The 23,851-nt window shown below is 39.0% G+C and overlaps 4 protein-coding genes across 8 annotated transcripts in view; 3 read left to right on the top strand and 1 right to left on the bottom strand.

Moving 5' to 3' along the window:
• The window catches only part of LOC134818222 (anoctamin-7-like), a 64,322-nt gene extending 53,915 nt beyond the window's left edge, over positions 1–10,407 (bottom strand). For 2 of the 5 annotated variants that reach the window (XM_063827689.1, XM_063827691.1), the window contains exons 1-4: positions 10,296–10,407; positions 10,059–10,140; positions 9,776–9,903; positions 9,222–9,316 (exon numbers count right to left, since the gene is read on the bottom strand). In XM_063827689.1, coding sequence (XP_063683759.1) covers positions 9,222–9,316; positions 9,776–9,903; positions 10,059–10,140; positions 10,296–10,329 — 339 coding nt within the window. In that variant the 5' untranslated portion in view covers positions 10,330–10,407. Of the gene's footprint in view, positions 1–7,502; positions 7,641–9,221; positions 9,326–9,775; positions 9,904–10,058; positions 10,141–10,295 lie in introns of all 5 variants that reach the window. The other 3 variants (XM_063827680.1, XM_063827686.1, XM_063827683.1) reach the window with 3 other exon arrangements.
• LOC134818226 (uncharacterized) overlaps positions 1–23,851 on the top strand; it is an 83,835-nt gene that overhangs the window by 54,281 nt on the left and 5,703 nt on the right. The window lies entirely within an intron of this gene.
• LOC134818359 (collagen alpha-1(XXIV) chain-like) lies at positions 697–2,533 on the top strand. The gene is made up of 3 exons (XM_063827871.1): positions 697–778; positions 1,167–1,421; positions 1,829–2,533. The coding sequence occupies exons 1-3, from the start codon at positions 727–729 to the stop codon at positions 2,314–2,316; spliced, it is 795 nt and encodes a 264-aa protein (XP_063683941.1). The 5' UTR covers positions 697–726; the 3' UTR covers positions 2,317–2,533.
• The window catches only part of LOC134818224 (mRNA (2'-O-methyladenosine-N(6)-)-methyltransferase-like), a 99,572-nt gene continuing 80,400 nt past the window's right edge, over positions 4,680–23,851 (top strand). The window contains exon 1 of the mRNA XM_063827696.1: positions 4,680–4,708. The gene's annotated coding sequence lies outside the window, so the exon portion shown is untranslated. The remainder of the gene's footprint in view (positions 4,709–23,851) is intronic.

Raw genomic sequence — 23,851 nt, 5'->3', positions numbered from 1 at the left:
CTCTATTATACTGCACCCATACTCTTCAACAGAAATCGAAGGAATTTTAGAATAGATAGAGCACTGGTATGAGGCTAAAGTTTAACTACAAGTACATGGGTTGGGCCTGGCTACAAATAATTGTAACAGCTCTTCAGACAGTCGGTTTTTGTTCCACGGGGTTTCCTAATGATCACGCTAGTGTAACTTTGACATAATAGCTATAGGTAAAAATGATTACGGAGGAGGGTTAAAATTGGCCAAAAAGTGATTACGTAATATGTGAACGACCCCTAATCGAACCTCCAGTAGCTCTAAAGGAAAATATCTTGCAGGGAGTGCGCTGATTAAATCATAATTCAATCTCGTAGGTTGCTCGCTCACGTGACTCGTATTTTTACAGTTGCCCTTTAAAACAGTTTTTGTCGACAAATCTCGATGCTCAGGAGTTCTTACTCCAAACAAGCGATCAGTTTCCTTTAATCCATCGATTCAAGCTATTCCATACTCTCAAGGCTCTTTCAGAAATTGTATCTTTCTATATATTTCTTCTTATTTAGTAGAACCGGCTCCAAGGTAACCGTGATAATTTGATGATAAACTTTACTGATAAGACAAAATTTAAGATGATCATCTATTTCATTGCCTTTTCCGAGGATTAAATTCTAACACAATTCCATCTTTCTAAGACAAGTTATAGAATATATATATACGTTTTCTTTCCATTATTTCGTCTTCGTTTTTCAAATGTTGCTCTTTCTGCTCAGTACGTTACTGGGGGTATTATCAGGAGAGATAGGTAGTGTAGTAGTGTAGTAGTGTAGTAGTGTAGTAGTGTAGTAGTGTAGTAGTGTAGTAGTGTAGTAGTGTAGTAGTGTAGTAGTGTAGTAGTGTAGTAGTGTAGTAGTGTAGTAGTGTAGTAGTGTAGTAGTGTAGTAGTGTAGTAGTGTAGTAGTGTAGTAGTGTAGTAGTGTAGTAGTGTAGTAGTGTAGTAGTGTAGTAGTGTAGTAGTGTAGTAGTGTAGTAGTGTAGTAGTGTAGTAGTGTAGTAGTGTAGTAGTGTAGTAGTGTAGTAGTGTAGTAGTGTAGTAGTGTAGTAGTGTAGTAGTGTAGTAGTGTAGTAGTGTAGTAGTGTAGTAGTGTAGTAGTGTAGTAGTATTTCTGCTACTTACGTCTACTCCCACCCAGGTAAAGTAACATTGTCTGAACATTATAACGCCAGAGGACGTACAGTGGTAATTACAGATGCTGCTTGGAAACTAGCCTTGATGAGTGCGTTCGATAACATAATGTCTTCCTACATGATAGAGGGGGATGAAGAGTGGGAGTTCTATGATAAGCCCAACTATGAGGGGTTACTGTTCACTGCTACTGGACCCCTGGGCTGGACGGATGTTTTTTATCTATTTAATGACAAGGTTTCTTCAATCAAACCTGTTAGAGGTTAGTAAAGAGTTCCCATTCTTTGTTGGTGTAGAATAAATAAATAACATTCTTTGTATATTATATAATAATAAATAGAATATATTGTATATGATATACATATAATATTATATAATATTATATGTAGAATATTTAGTAGACCATTTAATAGACTATTGGAGTTTAGATCGGAACCTAAAGTAAGTAAAATGAAAAACTCGCGTGTTTCCTGTATTTAAAGGTTTAAATATATTAGGGTAAACTTTTCAGCTTGAATAACGTAACAAGTAAGAGGGATTATAAACACTGATAGTTGGATAATATCCAATATAAACACATATGTGAGTAGCAGAGTGTAGTTGAGTGTGCACTACACAGTACACTCTAATACTAGAGTCTAAATAAGAGGCAATCGTTTTTCATTTCAGGAGAGGAGGGACCACAAGGAGAACAAGGAGTGACAGGAGAAGATGGAGTGGAAGGAGAGCAAGGAGATCAAGGGGCTCAAGGAACCAACGACTTATGTTCATTTGATATCTGCTCGTCTGTAGGAGAACCTGGTGAACCTGGTAATAATGGTTCTGACGGGGAGAAGGGAGCAACTGGGAATGAAGGAGAAACAGGAGAAAATGGAGAGATGGGATTGCCTGGTAGTGATGGAGTTCCTGGATTTGCTGGACTTTCTGTACTGAAAGGCAAACCGGGAAGGGACGGATCCGATGGTTCGCCAGGATTAAATGCAGGACAGTATTGTAAACCAGCGAGCTGTGGTCTAAAGTTGGGACACTGTTACGGGATGAGCAGTGTTACCCTCACAGTCCAGTGTAGAGAGGGGTACGGAGCAGCTTCTATCTGGAAGAACACCAGGTTCTGGGGTCTAAAGTGCTGTAAGATAGTTGGAACCTTACTTAATTAAAGTAAAACACAGCGTATTTAAGTTATCAAGATCTGGCGGATTGCTTTTTACTTTACTGAACTGAGAAAAAACACTGACCCGTACAGATAATCAGTACTTTAGTAAACCTATTGATTATTAAATAAATCTATTTAAACAAAAACAAAGTTTTAGTCTTCATTGTCACTACAAGAAATACCTGTAATGTAATTATAATACTTGCACTATATGATCAGGGCTGAACGGGGTTCGTAGTCCCCAGCATAGCAAACCTGTGTTTCATTTGTTCTTAGAAATCCTATGTGATTTATAGAACAAAACAACAGCAAAGCAATCATTTAATTCACAGTTCAAGCAAATGTTATGTTAAAGGGGTTCACCCTGATTTTTTTGTGAAACTTGGTTTCGAGACCAACAAACTAAGACCGGTGAACGAACTTTTGAGCGGGTCCCGGACCCCAACCGCCAAACGGTGCCCGCGGGGCAGCCACGCCCAAATTTGGTCCAAATTAGGCCCAATTTAGCCAAATACCCTGAACATGCCCAAAACCCAGATTTTAGTGGTCCCCTGAACTCGTATATGAATTTTCATCAAGATTGGACAAAAGCTGACTGATTGGACAAAAACTGACTGAGTTATATGCCAAAAACCATATGCCCATTTTTGGGCCTACGCACCAAATTTGATCAATTTTGGCCCATAAATTGGTCAAATATCAATAATTTTGAATGAAACCAACTTTATATGGAAGGTAAGCTTATACTACACATTCTCTATGATTATCAGCTCAGTATTTAGCTAACTGTGGAGTGTGGATTCTGTGTTCAAATAATCACAAAAAATGAACAAAATCGCCCATGGCCATATCTCAGTTCGCGATATTTGCGAAACTGATTTCGCTCAAAACAATAGAACTCAATAGGGTTTCAATATTTTTACATGCAATTTTCAGAATCAACGTATAATCGCATTTCAACCTTAAGTTTTAATATGGAATTTTGAGTTAGGCCAAGTTTCACAAAAAATCAGAGTGAACCCCCCCTTAACACCGAGAGTATGCAGAGGACAACTCAAATTGAAATGCTCTACAGAAAACACTAAAACTGTAGTAGTAGAGGGAGCCCGGAGCACGTGTCTCTACATCTCCTTATATGGGCATCACGTGTATTAGAGGGAGCACACTACTAAAAACATGTTCTATCCAGATACAATGTGACTAGTCAGCGACACCAATTATACAGATACTATAAAGATGTCTGAGAGTAGCTTAGTAGCAGCTCAAGTAGACGGAGAGAGAGAGAGAGAGAGAGAGAGAGAGAGAGAGAGAGAGAGAGAGAGAGAGAGAGAGAGAGAGAGAGAGAGAGAGAGAGAGAGAGAGAGAGAGAGAGAGATAGAGAGAGGGGAGCTTACTATCTATGTCATTAATCAACTGTTTAAACGTTTAAACATATTAATCTTTTATAATACTCCTTTATAATACTAAGTGTTTTAGGGGACATAGTATTGTATATTGTGATCATAGTTAATCATAGCTTTTGTAGTTGCAGCTAATCTATTTGCCTGTCTGGCGTAAGTATACGTTACAATAGGATCCTGTTCATTTCAATAGGGGAAATCGTACAGGCATAATCTTCTTTTGCAAATTTCCCTTTACCCGGTCACTTAATAGTTTAAGTAATTTTTTTATAAAAGTAATTGTTATTATACGAAATGAGCTTTTTTGATGCCTTTTTATTTTCTTTATATTATAGTTAAATATCTTTTCTTTTCCGTCTCATAGTCCGATACCAGACAACCTATACCAGCTGCTCTAACTTAGTAATATTAACCAATCAGAGCACAGCATCCACAACACGTGACAGCAACTAACCAATCAGCGCACAGCATTGGTTCTGTGCGCTAGTTGGACGTTGGTGCTGAGTAATCTCATTTCCCAAGCTGGTAAAAACAATTTACATTAGCAATTAACACTGTGTATTTTACGCTCACAACTACATGAGTTGAACAATTACTATGGTTACAGTGCGAAAGTCTGCTTTTTACACAAATTGTGCTCAGGAGTTCACATTAATTGTATTCAGAAGTTCACAATAAATACTATGATTCTAAAATTCTGCGAAATAAATTTCAAATTCTTAAATTCGCGCGCAAATAATATTTAAATAGTTCAAGGGGGCTATATTTATGAGTCGCATTTGAACTTGATTTCTCTTGGAGAATTTCTCTTTACACTCTTAACTTGCGAACAAATTGAAGCAGCAGACTTTAAGCTAGAAACTTTATTGAATAGAAATAATCATTCCACGTAACTACGTCTTCTTCAGTTCTCAAATTATTTGTTATATAGTAGTGTTGAAAGTATTAAAACTGTTTTTAATACTTTCAACACTACTATATAACAAATAATTTGAGAACTGAAGAAGACGTAGTTACGTGGAATGATTATTTCTATTCAATAAAGTTTCTAGCTTAAAGTCTGCTGCTTCAATTTGTTCGCAAGTTAAGAGTGTAAAGAGAAATTCTCCAAGAGAAATCAAAAAAAAAAAAAAAAAATGTTTACCCCATTGGTTTTTATACGGTCAGTTATTTCTCTTTACTCTCTTCCTGCTAGCATTGACCAGTTGACTGTATATTAACAGTTAGCACCTACAATAAGTGTGCAGTGTGCGTTATAACACCTACGAGGAGAGAGTGCCAGTATATCAGCACCTTCTTCACATCTATTACCCTCAATTAGATACAGGAGAGATGTATCCAGCAACTGTAACATTAACAGACTTTAGGTTGGTCTGTACACCAGCAGTACACCCAGCAGATGTAACACGCACTGCACTGTACAGTATACTCCTCTGCCCTTAGCTGGTAAATTTGCTGCGGAGCTAGGCTGTAAATAGTAAGATTTGTAGCTTATCTACTTATGTTCCTTTTCCATAGCAAACAGATATTGATCACAGAGCTGAGGGAACTACTGTAATGAGAAGCGTTGAGAGGTCAGTACAAGTAACTTAGTAAGCACACTTATTTCACTCATTCCACTATTTACAGTGTGAGAACTGTGGGTTAATATGTTGTGTTGTTAATTGTTATTGTGTATTAATACAGTACAAACTAGAACAGCTTGTCAACGCCAGTAAAAGTTAGCTCATCTAGTTAGCATCTAGACACACACATTCCCTTCAACTGGGTGGGGAGAAGCGGACATATCTTAAAACTTGATTCTAGTTCAGGTCTAGCAGCTGTCTTATTTTATTAGGAATGCTGGAGAAGTAACATTTGGTTATACCCTCATTCTTGCAGAATCCCTCTCTGTGTACCCAGCTCAGATACAAAATGAATGTTTTCAATTAAATAATATAATTGCTGCTTGACTACTACAAATGTATAATAAGTGGTTAGTATTGAGCGGAAGTTACCATGGTAACATGTTGCCACACTACCAGAGCTGAAGTTATTTCCAGGATACAAGAATTAGTGTCCACCAGTCAGCAGGAATGTAGTTTAATATACCCTTCAGATGTAGGTAGTGACATTTAAGGCCACAGGGGGGGGGTCGAGGCTTCAAAAAATGCAAAAAAAAATTATGCTTTGAATCAATATATATTTTTGTGGTGGATACTTTGCCACCACTCATTTGTCTGTAGCTATTTTACTTTTTTTTATAAATGAGGTTAACCAATTCTTCAAATAACCTCATTTTTTTGATAAATCGATAATGGAGGGCAGAAATATTGATGCCATTACAACTGAAAACTACGATAAGCTTTGTTTTTATTGTTTTTGTGTTATTTCAGCAGTTAAACTTTGAAAAATATACAAATAAAGGCAAAATACTCAAAAATCACATAACATAAAAAACAGTTTTTTGCCTCTCCTGAAAACCTCGAATTTTTGACTTCAAAATCTATCTTCTCCTAGAGTTTTTATCCATTTCACCTCAAATTTGGAACTTATGTTCCTGACATAAATTTAAAAGTTTGTTATGTAACGATTGTTGTAATTTTGTTCCTAACTCTTTTTATGAGGTTAACCATTTTAAATTTTGTAACCCGCACTCATGGTTAACCTCATATCTCAGCTTTGGAGCAAGATATCATAAATCGTTACATAACAAAAACTCAAAATACATTGAAGAACATTGTTGCCAAGTTACAAGGTTCTAAGTCATAAACTGAAAAAGAAGATAGATTTTGAACACGATTTCATTTAAAGTTTTCATTTACAATAGAATTACAGGTAAACCTCAAAATTCAACGCGCGATATCTTCAAATAGGAAACTTTGTTTTCGGTAAGGACAAAAGCATTTGAAAATTTAGATCGAGCTCTACAACATATCTCAAAATCTCAAAATCGACCTCGGACCCCCCCCCCCCTGTGGCCTTAATGAACATCTACATTATCCTCTCTACATTATCCTCTGTACATTATCCTCTCTACATTTTACATACTCTATACTCCCTATACTCCCTGTACTAGCTGTACTCCCTGTGCTAGCTGTACTCCCTGTGCTATACATTACACTGTGACAGTGTTCAGAGTTGAGTATAGAGTGTCAGCACTCAGCATACTTTGACACGTTAATGTTAAATATTTAGGATATTTTCTGTCAGCAGACATTTCATCTAGAATATTAATTTATATCGTCAAAGAATAAGAAGAGATCCTCATTCAACATAATATAAAACTATTTTCCAGACAGAGAAAGATGCAGTCACACAAACAAGAAGGTTTTATTGCCAGGCACTAAAAACAAGTCAGTGTAACATTTAGTAACACAAGTATAGTAATAATTAGTAATATTAATTATATTAATAATAATTAGTAATAATTAGGGTAATTGTAAAATTTCATGCAGCAAATTTTCACTCCTTTTACCTTCACAAGATTCTTTACTTTACTTATCAGCTACCAGTCTGATTAATTTCTGTTATTAATAAAATTATGTTCAAAAAAACGAACATTACGGAAACCATGTTAACATGTCTCATAATACGTGCCAATCATTAACAGCAGAAAATATATTTTTGCTGGAGAATAAATCCTGGGGATGTATTTTAGGGAGAATATGTACATAATATTAAGGTTCAGCATTAAGTGATATTAATTACAAGTAACGTACATTGCACCAAATTGGGACATCTCAAATTAAATTGATTTGTTATAACGTGCAATTACGAGACATTTGATGTACATGCCATCTAGCAGTACCTTGTGTTTCACTGTGACCTCAGTGTTGTCAAGATCACCAAATATGGGCATTGTAACAGTTGTGGTGCTGTGACGACGAGGTCCGCTGAAAGCTGGATAGTTCTGATATATCTCAGCTAGTGTAACTAGTGTCACCCCCTAATTTGGTGTTTTTAAGTTCCCCAAATGATTTATGTCTCACTGTATTACGGTAACCATGGTAACATGTCTCACTGTATTACGGTAACCATGGTAACATGTCTCACTGTAACACGGTAACCATGGTAACATGTCTCACTGTAACACGGTAACCATGGTAACACGTCTCACTGTAACACGGTAACCATGGTTACATGTCTCACTGTAACACGGTAACCATGGTAACACGTCTCACTGTAACACGGTAACCATGGTTACATGTCTCACTGTAACACGGTAACCATGGTAACACGTCTCACAATCACCCTCTCTTCATATCCTCACAAGAAACTGGTAGCTCCCAACAATAACCTCACTAAATCAGAAAATACATTCAAAAGTTATAATAATAAAATAATACCTAATACGCACTGAATCCCTTTTTTTGTAAAAGTTGAACCTCGCTATTTAGCGATAAATCCCACAACTGAATAGTTCACCAGACAAATCTCACACACTTAACAAACAACGGGTATTTCGCACTCCACACTGCACACACTAAATCACACAATATATCATTTAATCACACAATATATCCCTTTATCACACACTAAATCACACAATATATCACTTAATCACACACTAAATCACTGCTCCTTTATAAATCACTCAGATTACCTCCTCCTCCTCGAACTCTCCATACAGTGCCTCATCGTACTGAAAACATCATACTCACTTTAGTATTTAACTCTACAATCTACATATTATATAATACTTTTACTCATTTCACTTGTTCCACTAGTTTCACTTGTTCCACTAGTTTCATTTATTCCACTAGTTTCATTTATTCCACTAGTTTCACTTGTTCCGCTAGTTTCGCTAGTTTCACTAGTTTCACTTGTTTCCTTGTTGGCTAATCATATTCAGACCGTGGGATTTGTTATATTGTTGATTAAGAGTCTGCACTGTCCACTGTCCACTGTAAAGCTCTTGTACTTCTCATTCCACACTCCATACTGTGTATTTTAGTGTATTTCGTCGAGAAATACAACATTTCTACTAAGTTTCTACATGTATTATTATTTAAAACTCCTGATATATAAAGTTTCCCATTTAGATAGCAAGCTCAACACTGACGTATAACAATAGCAAGCAGTAAGTTAAACTGCTCATCTGTTATCTCACAATCTCTAATAAGGAACATAGAAGTTATATCTTGATCTCATTCAGCATCATTGTTTAATTATACATACTATTAGCAGCTTCTTATCACAAATTAGAATCTGCTGGTTTAGCTGGTCAAGTTTAACAAGGGGTTCAGATAATATACTTATTTCAATCAAGTTTGTCTGAAAACTCAATATGTTCTGGAGAGGTTAGCACACGATTACAGCACATCACTGGGGTTACACACGTGACACACAGTTTGCTATCTAAGCTAGTACTACTACTGCTGTCTGAGTAACAGCAGAGTTGGGTACAAATTATGTGAAAGTTATATTTCACATGATAATTTGAATATTTGGGGGGCTATAGTTAATACTATATTTTAACAAATAATTGTAAATGTGACATAAAAGAGTTGTAAAAGTTAAAAAGTACCTTCTTCATAGGCATAGAGAGTCTAGCACATTCAGCTGCCTGACCAACACAGGTGATGGAGAAGGTAACTGCAACTGCTGTAGAATCTATAACATCTGGGAACACTGTTATCAATTAAAGCATTGGAGTGGCAGCAAATGAGAAAAGGAATTGATGAAAGTGAAAGTGACAGTGAAAGTGGAAGTGAAAGTGAGAGTGAACCAGAATATGAACTTTAACCTTGAATGTAAAAATGTCAGAGAACGTACATGATATCCTCCTCGTCCAGAAGCGAATCCAGTCAAACAAACCTAAAGTACCTAGTAAATTGTGAATGTGATGACATATGTGACCTTATACTTTGATTTCATACTCCCATGTTAAAACGTTTAAAAACACAAAATGACAAATGTATCAAACAACAACTCATGTTGTCTAAGTCACATAATACATTTTTAATCATTTATTTTTTATGGCTGAAATTTGAAGATACTTTTTTTTTGACTGAGCATGATCGCCAAGTGATCGGTGCGATTCAACCCTATAATAGGGAGTTCCAACTTTTAGTATCTTACCTATAGGGTGTTCCTGAACCAGTACATCAGGGTCCAATTCTCTGAGTTTCCCCATCAAGTGCTCTCGGTCGTGTTGGAACTCTTCTGCAGTTTCGTTTGCATATACCAGTACTAGCTGCACTTTTGCACTGGAGATATCAAATTATTGTGACTTAAAGAAGATGCAATAAGGGGTAAAAAATTAAAAGCCAGGGTGCACCTGGTTAAAGCAATTCCTTCCCATTGCATGATAATACTGTTACAAAATCAATAAAATATACTATGGAATGAGATGTCCACTTACTTATCTTTCTTCACAGGAATTAACTCATTTAAAATGATTTGTTCTGTCGAAGGTGGCGGATCTTCCCCCATTATTGGACTATCTATCGAAATAAGCATTGAAAAACTTAATAATAATTCTGTCTTCAGGTCAAATTACATGAAATGTGATAGAAAAGTAATTTCTCAGATATTATGTACAATTTAAGATTAAAACCACATTGCCTGCTACTGGATGTTCCTGTAATATCCGCCTTACCTACAACTTCATTGGGAAGGACTTGTGAGTCCATGAGATTTGAGTGTTATCCTTTTCACTTTCACTTTTTACTTTCTCTAAAAACTAACATCATACCTTACCATCTTGTACTGTAAATATGAGTACTTTAAAGGTTAATTGAAGAGCTTGACATATGTATATGATATCTGTTGTATTTCAGTATTTTAGTTGAACGTTTCCAATTGTAATATTAAATAGGGTTTTTATTTACGGGCATAGAATCGCCAATGGAACACGAATAAGAAATTATGGAAAAGGTTCATGCAAAACTTGTTCTTATTTTTGCAGTAATGTAGCCCCAATGACAAAATTACGAGGATCCTGGTAGTTTCACTCTACTAAAAGGAACTATTGAATTTTGTATAGTAGGTAGCTTTCACTGTTGTCTTTCAGATAATATATTGTAGCTTAATAACCTACCAAAACGCACACCTAGTCGGACTCGTCGACGATCTTGGAATAATATTAAGAACAAACAGTTTACAAGTATCACCCGTTATATAACATAGTGTTAAAAATTGTTGGGCCCTGGTACGCCTGTTAACTTTCACAATAGCAGTTTTGGGATAAAAGGGTTAGTCTAAGATCAAGATTTGCTTGTAGTTAGTAGTACAATAGCTCCTTTACTTTTAGTAGAGTGCTTTTTTAGAAATCTGTCATATCTCGAGTTATAGCCTTACATTAGCCTAACATCATAAATATCAGAGTCTAGAGGCACACGCCAGAGCAAAATTGGTTTAAGGGAGTCAAATTATAGAATATATTATAGGGCTCGATGAGAGAAAGCATCTTTAACGATATTGCCTTTATATTAAGACCATATGTGCCATAAAAGCATAGATATTACTGGGCCGCGCTCAGCCTGTCATTCTGCCGAATCTCATGTTTATGAACGTGATAGCCTGAGGTCCCCAGGTAACATAAATAAAGAACGCACAGAGAGCCTTTACTTGGCCCTTTGATTCACGATGTCAATCCTTCGCAGCTTGGTTTTTACGGTTTTGAAGCCGTACAAAACGGTTTTATATAAACCCTAATCCCAATCCTAACCCTTACTATTACCCCAAACCTATTCATAACCCTTTCCACAACCCTTTCCATAACCCTAACCCGAGCCCTAAACAATCGAATTCATGTTTTACTAACGGTTTTTTTGCCCATAACTTTCCAGAGAAGCATTTGTACCCTACGTCATGGGTTCACATAGCCATGTGCCTACGCGTACTTCGTGACGCGCTTGTTTCACAAGTAGGATAGGCACATACAGATCAGCACACATAAGATGGTACGTGTGCGCGCGCGCAGTGCTGACAATTGCGTCGTATTTAACCCCGGGTGCACGTACATCGTGTGCGATTATTTATACTTATCGAAGGCTATAAATGCCTCTTGTTTATTCTAATTTGGTATTGTTCACTTTTAGACGATAAAATACAGGAATTGCGGTATAATAATACGAATAATTAAGATTGTACGATCAAAATACATCACGAAAAAATACATCACGAAACAGTATCAACTACCTCGCTACTTATCAACTTATACTATGTACTATGCGACAAAGATACACAATGCAATATTTATATACTTATAGGATAAACGAAACACAGTATTCAGTATTTACTAGTACTACCCCGCTACTAGTAGTAGTACTACAACTTAATGCGACAAAGGTCAAAGATATTGTATAAAATATAACTAAATAAACAATACGGTGCCCATGCCTGAGCTTTATAAAACTGGAAACACTTCTCAGATTAATTATTTTGCTTCTCAAAAACAATTACAAACTAACAATTTTCGACGTTAAACAGCTACATTAAACATTAACATTACACTTCACAATCCGAAAGAAAGGGGCTCGTCGCTGCAGGCCTGACTTTGACTTGATCCTGAAAAAGTACATGTCATTTAGGTACCGCGACAATTGTGAATTGACCCCCCGACAATTGACCCCCTATGTAATTACACTGGGGTCAATTGTCGCCAAATCTAGGGTTTAGTACGACAATTGGCCCCCCGAAAATTGACCCACCGACAATTGACCCCCTACCTATGTAATTAAACTAGGGTCAATTGTCGCGAAATCTAGGACTTAGTACGACAATTGACCCCCATGTAATTACACTGGGTCAATTGATCGGGTTAGGGTCAGGGTCAGGGTCAGAGTCAGTGGTCAGGGTCAGGGTCCTGGATCAGGGTCAGGGTCAGGGTCAGGGTCAGGGTCAGGCCTAGGGTTAGGGTTAGGGTTAGGGTTAGGGTCCTGGGTCAGGGTCAGGGTCAGGGTCAGGGTCAGGGTCAGGGTCAGGGTCAGGGTCAGGGTCAAGGTCAGGGTCCTGGATCAGGGTCAGGGTCAGGGTCAGGGTCAGGGTCAGGGTCAGGGTCAGGGTCAGGGTCAGGGTCAGGGTCAGGGTCAGGGTCAGGGTCAGGGTCAGGGTCAGGGTCAGGGTCAGGGTCAGGGTCAGGGTCAGGGTTAATTGTATTAAATTATATTGTCGGGGGTTAATTGTCGGGGGGTAAATTGTCGCCCACCCGTCATTTAATGTAATTACATAATACAATATAATACATAATACAATGTAAATGTTGCTGTTACAAAATGTATAGCTAACATAAGCGAGCGTTCATGTATGACGTCAGCAGCCGAGGGAAAAGGGTATTTGGAAATGCTGACGGTTGCTGACAGGAGGGGGAGGTATGAGCCTTGTTAACGTCAACAAAAATACGTGAATTCAAATCAATTTATTAGCAATAAAACGTCACTAATTTCCTTAAAATTAGTACTCGAACTGAACTCTGGTGACCAACTGCTTAAATCAGTCACACACTAATTTTCCCTGCCTCATGCCTACTACTGGAAACTGTATCTCCAGACAAGTGTCAGACGTTACTATGCATTGGTTGCTCTTCAAAAAGGTTAGCAAAAAGATAAAGAGTGCGACCCTGATAAACTTTTGGGAGATTCATCGACGACATATTTGGAGTGTGGATGGGGACAGCGGGACAATTTACAATGTTTGTCGAATTGTTGAACAAACTGGCTAAATCAAACTGGCAGTTAACCATATAGAATCAAGGTTAACTTTTTAGACCTTACCTTGAGCTTGGACTCAGAAAATCAGATCTGGTACAAGCTATTTAGAAAGGAAACAGATGCTAGGAACTACTTGAGATCAGATACATATGTAGTTTCCAACCCCACCATGTGTAGAGGACCTGGGCGAACTAAAGGAGGATCTTGCCAGATGCGGACACAACAACAACGGTGACAAACTAGAAGAAATCGAGCCGAAAGCAATACAGAGGTCTATTGAGAACCCAGGAAATCCAACCAGAGACACTGAGGATAAGACACAACAGAGCCTCGTATTTTCCGTACAACACTCTTGATAACATAAGTCTTACAAAGTTGGTTAAGAACTTAATCTGGTCATTAAGCTACTAGGTTAATGTTATGTGGGGATGTACGGATAGTATTTGCCACTAGGAAACACCCTTCAATCGGTAATACACTAGAAAAGAATCGACAACTGGGACAACTGGAAACCCTTGATGTAGGACAATTACAGAGGTGTAATGGACCTAGCTGCAAAATTTGCCCCGTCCTCTTTGACAAGGACTCAAAAGATCATGGGGGGGGGGGGGGGGGGGGCAATGACTACCAATGGAGACTTTTGGGGACTAATGGGGACTAAAAATCATGGGGACTAGAGATCAACTCGTTGACGTAATTCACCATTTGTCCCCATAAGTCCTCAGAATTTTTGACAGTTATTTATGGTTTTCAAGTTAGTTTAATAACGATACGATCGAGATGTTTTGTCCAAGATAAGAGTAGGATAAATCTAAATGGGGACTAATGGAGACTTTTGGGGACTAAAAATCATCTAAATGGGGACTAATGGAGACTGTTGGGGACTAAAAATCATGGGGACTCGGGGTAAAATCGTTGACGTAATTCCCCAAGTCCCCAAAAGTAGTCATTGGCCCGGGCCCCCCCCCCCCCCCCCCCGATCATGGTCACAACATAGAACTGGTGCTAGACGGAACTCTAAAATGCAAGGACAAGCATGTTATCTACCTTATTGGTCATAATTATCACGGACATTACTTTCACACTGAAGACCTCAGCGTGAATAATTATGTCCGTGAAAATAATGTCTGTGGTATTAAGGTCCGTGAATAATAAAGTCCGATAATTATTTCCATTAATTTTAGTGTGCGTCCCACATAGGCGTAGATATGTCTGTAGCCGATTACTATATTAGCTAATTAGTATACTAGGACAAATATAATCACTCCTCAGTCACATTCTAGAGTTCAGAAAAAGAGTAAAAAACTGAATATTAAAAACTGGAGTTATTTCAATTTTAAAGAAGTCATTTTGGCTAGTATCCCGAACCGAGATATTATATGTGCAATTTTTTTCATGGAAGCCTTTTTACTTAGTATCCACTACAGGCACGTAGCCAGGATTTTTCTTTGGGGGGCCCTTGGCGAGCGGAGCGAGCCGACCCGTTCAATCCAGCTGCACAACAAAATTTGTTGTTTTCTTGATTTTTTTATGTATGGTGTAAAACAGTGTAGAGAAGTGTACGATCGAAGAATATTTCCAGATTAAAACATGTAACAATTGTTGTTTAAATGCTACCTGAAGCTGTTCAAATGAAATTGAACTGGGAGAATCGAGAAGATTACAAGTCACAGCTACGTACAACAATCAGGGTCAGGAATGAAAAGGGATACGTAGATAGAGTTCCTTATAATCCCTGACTACGACAGGGAGCTGAAGGCAGATCTGGGAGGGTCTGGGCACAATATTATATTGCTATTATATTATCATCTGCACACTTATACTTTAACTTAGCTTAAACTAATTACAACACTACAAATCCATTACATTTATTGAGGATATGAGTATGACGTAGTTATGTCGATACGTTATTCAACTATTTATTTCTATTAGAATCTGTCTTCACTAAGTCTATTTAGAGACAATCAGAAATTTGAATCATTTATCAAGACATTATACTTATACATCACAAAACCTCCGACTTGATTTACAACTTAACTTCACAAACACTAATCATATAATACAAACTTACTCTGTCGGTTATCATACTATAATTCAAGGCAACATTAGCGTCCGTGAATTGATCTCTGCAGAGCCCTCCCTTACTAAAACTTGTGTCTTCATCTGCCGTATTACTTGGGAATATCGCCGGTCTCAGCTTCAAACATAAAGGTATGATATTCAATAGACGCCGCTCTGCAAACGTCACCTGAAAAGGGATAAGTAGATAGAGCTCCTTATAATCCCTGACTACGACAGGGAGCTGAAGGCAGATCTGGGAGGGTCTGGGCACAATATTATATTTCTATATTATCATCTGCACACTTATTCTTAGTTTTAAACTAATTACAACACTACAAATCCATTACATTTATTGAGGATATGAGTATGACGTAGTTATGTCGATACGTTATTCAACTATTTGTTTCTATTAGAATCTGTCTTCACTAAGTCTATTTAGAGACAATCAGAAATTTGAATCATTTATCAAGACATTATACTTATACATCACAAAACCTCCGACTTGATTTACAACTTAACTTCACAAACACTAATCATATAATACAAACTTACTCTGTCGGTTATCATACTATAATTCAAGGCAACATTAGCGTCCGTGAATTGATCTCTGCAGGAGCCCTCCCTTACTAAAACTTGTGTCTTCATCTGCCGTACTACTTGGGAATATCGCCGGTCTCAGCTTCAAACATAAAGGTATGATATTTAATAGACGCCGCTCTGCAAACGTCACCTTATCGCCTACCTGAAACAGATTTTAAGATAAGCAACTAAATAAAGATTCGTTGAGATTCTGAGTTTCTGCCCTGACGGCTAACCAAATAAAATTTGGTCGGACAGACTCATCTCGCATATTAGGAAAAGCAGCTGAGGTTTAAGATATTTACCTTCTTTCAGATTTCTTTTTTAGACTGAACTTAACTTTAAACGATAACCTCTGAATGATCTGAACAACTAACTTTAAGGACATCGATCCTAAGAAATGGCCGTTTTTAAAAGCTTTAAAAAATTTCAAAGGGTCTACACAATGTCAATAACGCGCGGCCGGCTGGCGCTAGATATTGTAAAAGGCTTACGATTTTTTCCTTTATTCATCAGAAAGTCAATGTGGCAGACATAAAGAGCTAAAACTCTGTCAAAGCTTCTAGATCAATCTTTCGATACTGTTTAGGCGGGAACTACAGGAGGTGCTATTTTCAGGTCCGTCTAGATCTCTGATAGGAAAAGTTAGTGGATCACTGGATCCGTCCCTGAAGTGAAACAAATGTTACTATCTTGCAAATGTTAACCATTTTATTTCGATTAGAATCGAATTTAACATACTTAAACTTGATATGATGTAATAATGAGGTACGTGTAAAAATCAAGGGTATCCCTCGAGCCAGTTCAGCTTGTGTAATATAACAAAATAAATAGGGAAAAATAAGGGAGAGTACCTCATGGTGCCATGCTGTGTCAACAGAAGCGCTGATGATAAATTCAGTGAGCATTAGTTGGAAAGGATTGTCATCAGTTACTGTGTGAGTTAGTGTTGTGGTGGACGAAAGGATAAGCCGCTGATCAGGGATATAGGCCCCTCCTCACGAACTCTCTGCTGTGTTGGCGCAACGAGTGAGACTTTGGGGTGGTCAAAAGATGTGATGGTCCCGTCAAGTCTTGGCGAAACTCAACATAGGTCAGATAGGTAGAAAACAATGCCATTGGAAAACTCTATCCAATGCAATAGTCACATTATAGTCATTTCTAGAAAAAAAAAAACCTGGTTAATGTTGTTTAATGTGAGAGAATAAGATAAAAGAGTCGACCAATTTTTGTCAGTGTAAATATCGTCAAACAGCGGGCTCCAAAATCGTATAGGGGGAAAGAGCCCTGAATATCAGCTATCTGCCTTAGTACCTTGGCTCTAAAGTCTAAATTATGCAGCGATGACGACATAAAAAGTCGCTGTATCATGGCAAATCTTGCTTTGTCAGAACTAAAAGAAGGTTTAGGAGCAAAGTAAATATCAGACTTAAGATATGAAAGCACAGAAAGACTGAGTCAAATGTACAATTGTAGCTGCTGTCAGCTATTCTGCATCAAATAAAATATTAAGGGGCCATCTACTTAGGACGTCCAGCAAAAAGGGAGGGGGAGGTGGTTTTGGAATTTCGGACAAATCCGGACAGTGATAGGGAGTGGTTTCTGAAAATCCGGACGTCCGGAAATTTTGGCAGAATTAACGAAAAAGTCGCATTTATTTCAACTCTTTGACACTAATTACTCAGTAAGTTTAGATCCCTGTATTTTGAACGAGAAGTCGTTTCCCAGAGCAGCTCATGAGAGCCGAGACACAACTCGCATATTCTGCTACTGCCTTAAAACTTATTCCATTGGATGGCTACCTACTTAAGTACCTTAATGTAACTGTGCTAAACTTGTTCGACACTAAATGTATTATTGTCTATTCTAAGTGACTACACATTTTATTAACAATGAATTTGAGTTGGTTTTATTTGTACTCTTTAAAGTAGCTGGAAATCCGGACGTCCGGGGGAGGGGGTTTGAAAATTCGGACACACCCGGACAGGGGGAGGGGGTGCTCCCCGGGGGTGGTCTGAAAATCTGCAATTTTAACGGACGTCCCAAGTAGATGGCCCCTAAAGTCTAAACAAAAGTTCTCAAAACGTACACAACGAGAGAGTGTCGACCTACATGTCAATGAAACAGACTGTTTCACTGTTTGAGACAACACGTGTGTTTGCGCGCAATTCTGGAATAATCCGAGAGATGAACTGTAGCGAGTGTAACTTTAGTGTGCAGATGAGTGTGTACTTCGATGTATACTATTTCTGCACGTACAGGATCCTTTGTAAGGGGTCATTCACATATTTAGTTATCACTCACTTTGCTAACCAATACAGCAATACTGGGGTAGGTTCACTGATAGTGTTTCTCAGAGATATAGATGGCTGTAAATTATGCTAATAAATATATAAAAATAAATATGGTCAAATGTTAAACAATGAGATGATTTAAGAGAAGCAAGTATTAGTGGACTGAAATTATAATCTGATAAAGTGCAGCTGTGAACTCAAATGTATAAAACAAACTCACAATTCGGATCGAACAGTTTAAAATGAAACACAATAAGACAGAGTAATTGGCACTATCCGTCGCGGAGTAGAGTCCGCGGCGGAGCCGCCGGACTCCGAGCGGACTCCGGCGGTGCTCCGCCAAAATGTATTTACACTGGACTCGAGTACATTTTGGCGGACTCCGAGCGGAGCCGAGCGGACTCCGAGCGGACTTTAAAGTCCGCCGCGGACTCCGAGCGGCTCCGCGGCGGCTCGGCGGAGTGTCCGCCGCGGACTAAGCCACTAGGCGGACTCCGGTCCGCCGCGGACTCCGGCGGAGTGCTTGGCGGACTCCGCCGGACCTCTCCGCCAGACTTGAATCCGGCGGAGTCCGGCGGAGCTTGGACTCCGCTCGGAGTCCGCCGGACTCCAACAGAGTCCACTGACTTCCGACTTCCGACTTCCGACCGTCGGCTAAATTTGTCACGTGACATACAACATAGCCAATAGCATTTTGCGATATTGTGGTCAGATGCATGAAAAGGTCGCTAGTGATAAACCTTAACTATTACCCTCACAATGTCAATAGTGTACAACTCTAGTCCTAACTTTGACCCTATAATGTATAAACGTTGACCCTAACCCTCCACCAAACCGCCAGCAGCGAAATATCAATGTCATTGACTGGTCACGTGACCAAAACAATTTTTGTCATATTATCTCATTGTTTATGATAACTAAATTATATTATCAAACTACGCCAAGTTGGTACGGTGGAGTTTAGTTTATACTAGACTCTAGTGGGCGTTATAGAAGAAACCTTACAGTTACTTAGCCAGCTAATCTCAAGGTCGTTTCTCTCACCAGAGGCGCGGCAAAATTCACCGAGCATTAAGGAACGCGCGCTGGGTAAGAAGTAGGTAGTGCGCCATCGACAGTGAGCCGCGCGTGCCGACTGAAGGATGGTTTTTTAGCGCTAATTTCGGCCAGCACAATTTTCTTCAAACAAATAGATATAGAGTATCCTTCCCGACCTCCAATTGCAACAAAAATTGGTAAGCTTACTCATAAACTTACAAGGAAAGTGTCCGAAAATTTTAAAGCATATCCAACCATCAAACATTATGTTACAGCTAAAAGCAGCGTATTTTGCCCCATTTTTATTACTATATCAACTCCGATATCCACCAAATTTTTCGGACAGTTGTAAAAGCCCAATTGGAAGGTCGTCGCCAATTTCCAGAATGATCTCATTTAAGGAACTGAAGATAAATCCGAATAATACGACAAAAATGGTCAAATTTGGACGAATTTGGTCAAATTACGCGACGCGACTTTTACAGCTACTTTTGCTCCAAAAGCCGCGCACCATCAAATATGGCACCTAGGCAAAACTCACTGATCTTTCCAAAAAGGTATAACAAATTTGGTATTGTGAAAATTCTCACAGTCTCTACAAAACAGTGGTACAAAATTTTTTTAAATCCAAGCAACTTTATTTTTATCGTGCACCCCCTATTTAATGAGGGCGCCGACTTCCACTCTGGCTAGGTTTTTTCTTATAGATAAGAAAAAACCTAGCCAGAGTGGAAGTCGGCGCCCTCATTAAATTTTTGGAGAAAATCGCTCGCGCTCGCCAAAATTTGTTGGACCAGGACGATGTCCTAGCCTGGCAGCTCTTTGCGCGTCGCAACGGAGCTTCGTTGTTCGTCGATCACGTGCGACGAGCAACGAGAAAAATTGCGTGGCGCGTCGGGTGGCACATCTTAACGGGTGATACGCGTATAAATTTCGATCGCTGACGTACAACGAACATCACAGCTGCGAGTGGCGTCAGCTAGTAGGATTTCATCCTACAATGCAAGGCACATCGCGTTCATCTAGCTAACCAGGTGCTTTCGCGCCGCTGCGGGCGCGGCGCGCTTGTTCCACAAGTCATTTCCGGCGGTCGCACGCTACTGCAAGCGAGAGGGCTATACTTAGAGCAACACATCGCGCCACAAGCCAACATCTTGACTAGCTACGCGGTCCTTTTCCGCATGCGCTCGCGCTGTGCTCAAAAATTGACGTCGTCAATCAATCAACATCAAGATTTTAGTTTTACATTTGACCTTTATGTATGTTTATAAAAATCTTTGAATTTTCAATCGGTGGTCGATGTTACCTGAGGACCTCAGGCTTCGTCCTTACTTCGTCACCGGACGATCGGAGCTCGAAGAGCGTAGAGAGTGCTGGCTGGCGTCGTCCTGTGATGGTCGACGTATTTTTGCTTGCTGGGATCCGGCCGAATGACGCCACAAGCAACGTGTAGGGTAAAACTAAAAACGCTTCCCTATATGAGATAATATGACAAAAATTGTTTTGGTCACGTGACCAGTCAATGACATTGATATTTCGCTGCGGACGGTTTGGTGGAGGGTTAGGGTCAACGTTTATACATTATAGGGTCAAAGTTAGGACTAGAGTTGTACACTATTGACATTGTGAGGGTAATGGTTAAGGTTTATCACTAGCGACCTTTTCAACTGACCACAATATTGCAAAATGCTATGTTGTATGTCACGTGACAAATTTAGCCGAGGGTCGGAAGTCGGAAGTCAGTGGACTCTGTTGGAGTCCGCCGGACTCCGAGCGGAGTCCGCCGAGCTGGCGGACTCCGCCAAGCTCCGACGGACTCCGCCGGATTCAAGTCTGGCGGAGAGGTCCGGCGGAGTCCGCCAAGCACTCCGCCGGAGTCCGCGGCGGACCGGAGTCCGCCTAGTGGCTTAGTCCGCGGCGGACACTCCGCCGAGCCGCCGCGGAGCCGCTCGGAGTCCGCGGCGGACTTTAAAGTCCGCTCGGAGTCCGCTCGGCTCCGCTTGGAGTCCGCCAAAATGTACTCGAGTCCAGTGTAAATACATTTTGGCGGAGCACCGCCGGAGTCCGCTCGGAGTCCGGCGGCTCCGCCGGAGTCCGCTCAGAGTCCGCTCGGAGTCCGGCGGCTCCGCTGCGGACTCTACTCCGCGACGGATAGTGCCGAGTAATTGGTAAAATGTTAAACAATAAGCTGTTTTAAGACAAGAAAATATTAGTCGACTGAAATTATGATCTGATAACTTGATAAAGTGCAATGTGAACTCAAATGTATAAAAACAACAGATCGAACAGTATACAATAGTACATTTAACAAATGTACTATTGCAAATGACAAAAGTGTAATAAGGTAACTGGTAACAAGTCCGCTGGTTATTCAAAATTTAACATTAAAATATGTCCCGGCCCTTTGAATCATCCGCCGAATGATCAACTGAATGATTGCAACAGACAAAGAAACAAGCAAAATTTGTTAAATGGAGTGCATGATCAAAGAAGGTATATTAGCTCCCTACAAAAATCTAATCCAATGAGAAAATAAATCTAAAGTCCAATTGCAAATGACAAAAGTGTAGCAAGGTAACTGCAGGTAACAAGTCTGCTGGTTATTGAGAATTTAACATTAAAATATGTCCCGGCCCTTTGAATCATCCGCCGAATGATCAACTGAATGATTGAAACAAACAAAGGAACAAGCAAAATTTGTTAAATGGAGTGCATGATCAAAGAAGGTATATTAGCTCCCTACAAAAATCTAATCCAATGAGAAAATAAATCCAAAGTCCAATTGCAAATGACAAAAGTGTAGTAAGGTAACTGGTAACAACTAACAAGTCTGCTGGTTATTGAGAATTTAACATTAAAATATGTCCCGGCCCTTTGAATCATCCGCCGAATGATCAACCGAATGATTGCAACAGACAAAGAAACAAGCAAAATTTGTTAAATGGAGTGCATGATCAAAGAAGGTATATTAGCTCCCTACAAAAATCTAATCCAATGAGAAAATAAATCTAAAGTCCAATTGCAAAAGACAAAAGTGTAGCAAGGTAACTGCAGGTAACAAGTCTGCTGGTTATTGAGAATTTAACATTAAAATATGTCCCGGCCCTTTGAATCATCCGCCGAATGATCAACTGAATGATTGCAACAAACAAAGGAACAAGCAAAATTTGTTAAATGGAGTGCATGATCAAAGAAGGTATATTAGCTCCCTACAAATGACAAAAATCTAATCCAATGAGAAAATAAATCTAAAGTCCAATTGCAAATGACAAAAGTGTAGTAAGGTAACTGGTAACAAGTCTGCTGGTTATTGAGAATTTAACATTAAAATATGTCCCGGCCCTTTGAATCATCCGCCGAATGATCAACCGAATGATTGCAACAGACAAAGAAACAAGCAAAATTTGTTAAATGGAGTGCATGATCAAAGAAGGTATATTAGCTCCCTACAAAAATCTAATCCAATGAGAAAATAAATCTAAAGTCCAATTGCAAAAGACAAAAGTGTAGCAAGGTAACTGCAGGTAACAAGTCTGCTGGTTATTGAGAATTTAACATTAAAATATGTCCCGGCCCTTTGAATCATCCGCCGAATGATCAACTGAATGATTGCAACAGACAAAGAAACAAGCAAAATTTGTTAAATGGAGTGCATGATCAAAGAAGGTATATTAGCTCCCTACAAAAATCTAATCCAATGAGAAAATAAATCTAAAGTCCAATTGCAAAAGACAAAAGTGTAGCAAGGTAACTGCAGGTAACAAGTCTGCTGGTTATTGAGAATTTAACATTAAAATATGTCCCGGCCCTTTGAATCATCCGCCGAATGATCAACTGAATGATTGCAACAAACAAAGGAACAAGCAAAATTTGTTAAATGGAGTGCATGATCAAAGAAGGTATATTAGCTCCCTACAAAAATCTAATCCAATGAGAAAATAAATCTAAAGTCCAATTGCAAAAGACAAAAGTGTAGCAAGGTAACTGCAGGTAACAAGTCTGCTGGTTATTGAGAATTTAACATTAAAATATGTCCCGGCCCTTTGAATCATCCGCCGAATGATCAACCGAATGATTGCAACAAACAAAGGAACAAGCAAAATTTGTTAAATGGAGTGCATGATCAAAGAAGGTATATTAGCTCCCTACAAAAATCTAATCCAATGAGAAAATAAATCCAAAGTCCAATTGCAAATGACAAAAGTGTAGTAAGGTAACTGGTAACAAGTCTGCTGGTTATTGAGAATTTAACATTAAAATATGTCCCGGCCCTTTGAATCATCCGCCGAATGATCAACTGAATGATTGCAACAAACAAAGGAACAAGCAAAATTTGTTAAATGGAGTGCATGATCATAGAAGGTATATTAGCTCTCTACAAAAATCAAATCCAATGAGAAAATATTGTTTTCCGATATTACAATCACAATCCACGGACATGACTAAAAATGACTGACACGTCCCGCGCGGCATCAGAAATATGGGAGGAAATCTGGCACCACGATTTGTGGTGCCAGATGTGGCCATGG

This window comes from Bolinopsis microptera, chromosome 7 (genome assembly GCF_026151205.1).
Source record: "Bolinopsis microptera isolate Bmic1 chromosome 7, MBARI_Bmic_1.0, whole genome shotgun sequence".
Lineage (NCBI taxonomy): Eukaryota > Metazoa > Ctenophora > Tentaculata > Lobata > Bolinopsidae > Bolinopsis > Bolinopsis microptera.
Note: the sequence above shows the minus strand (reverse complement) of the source record. Positions and strands in the feature narration are given on the sequence as shown.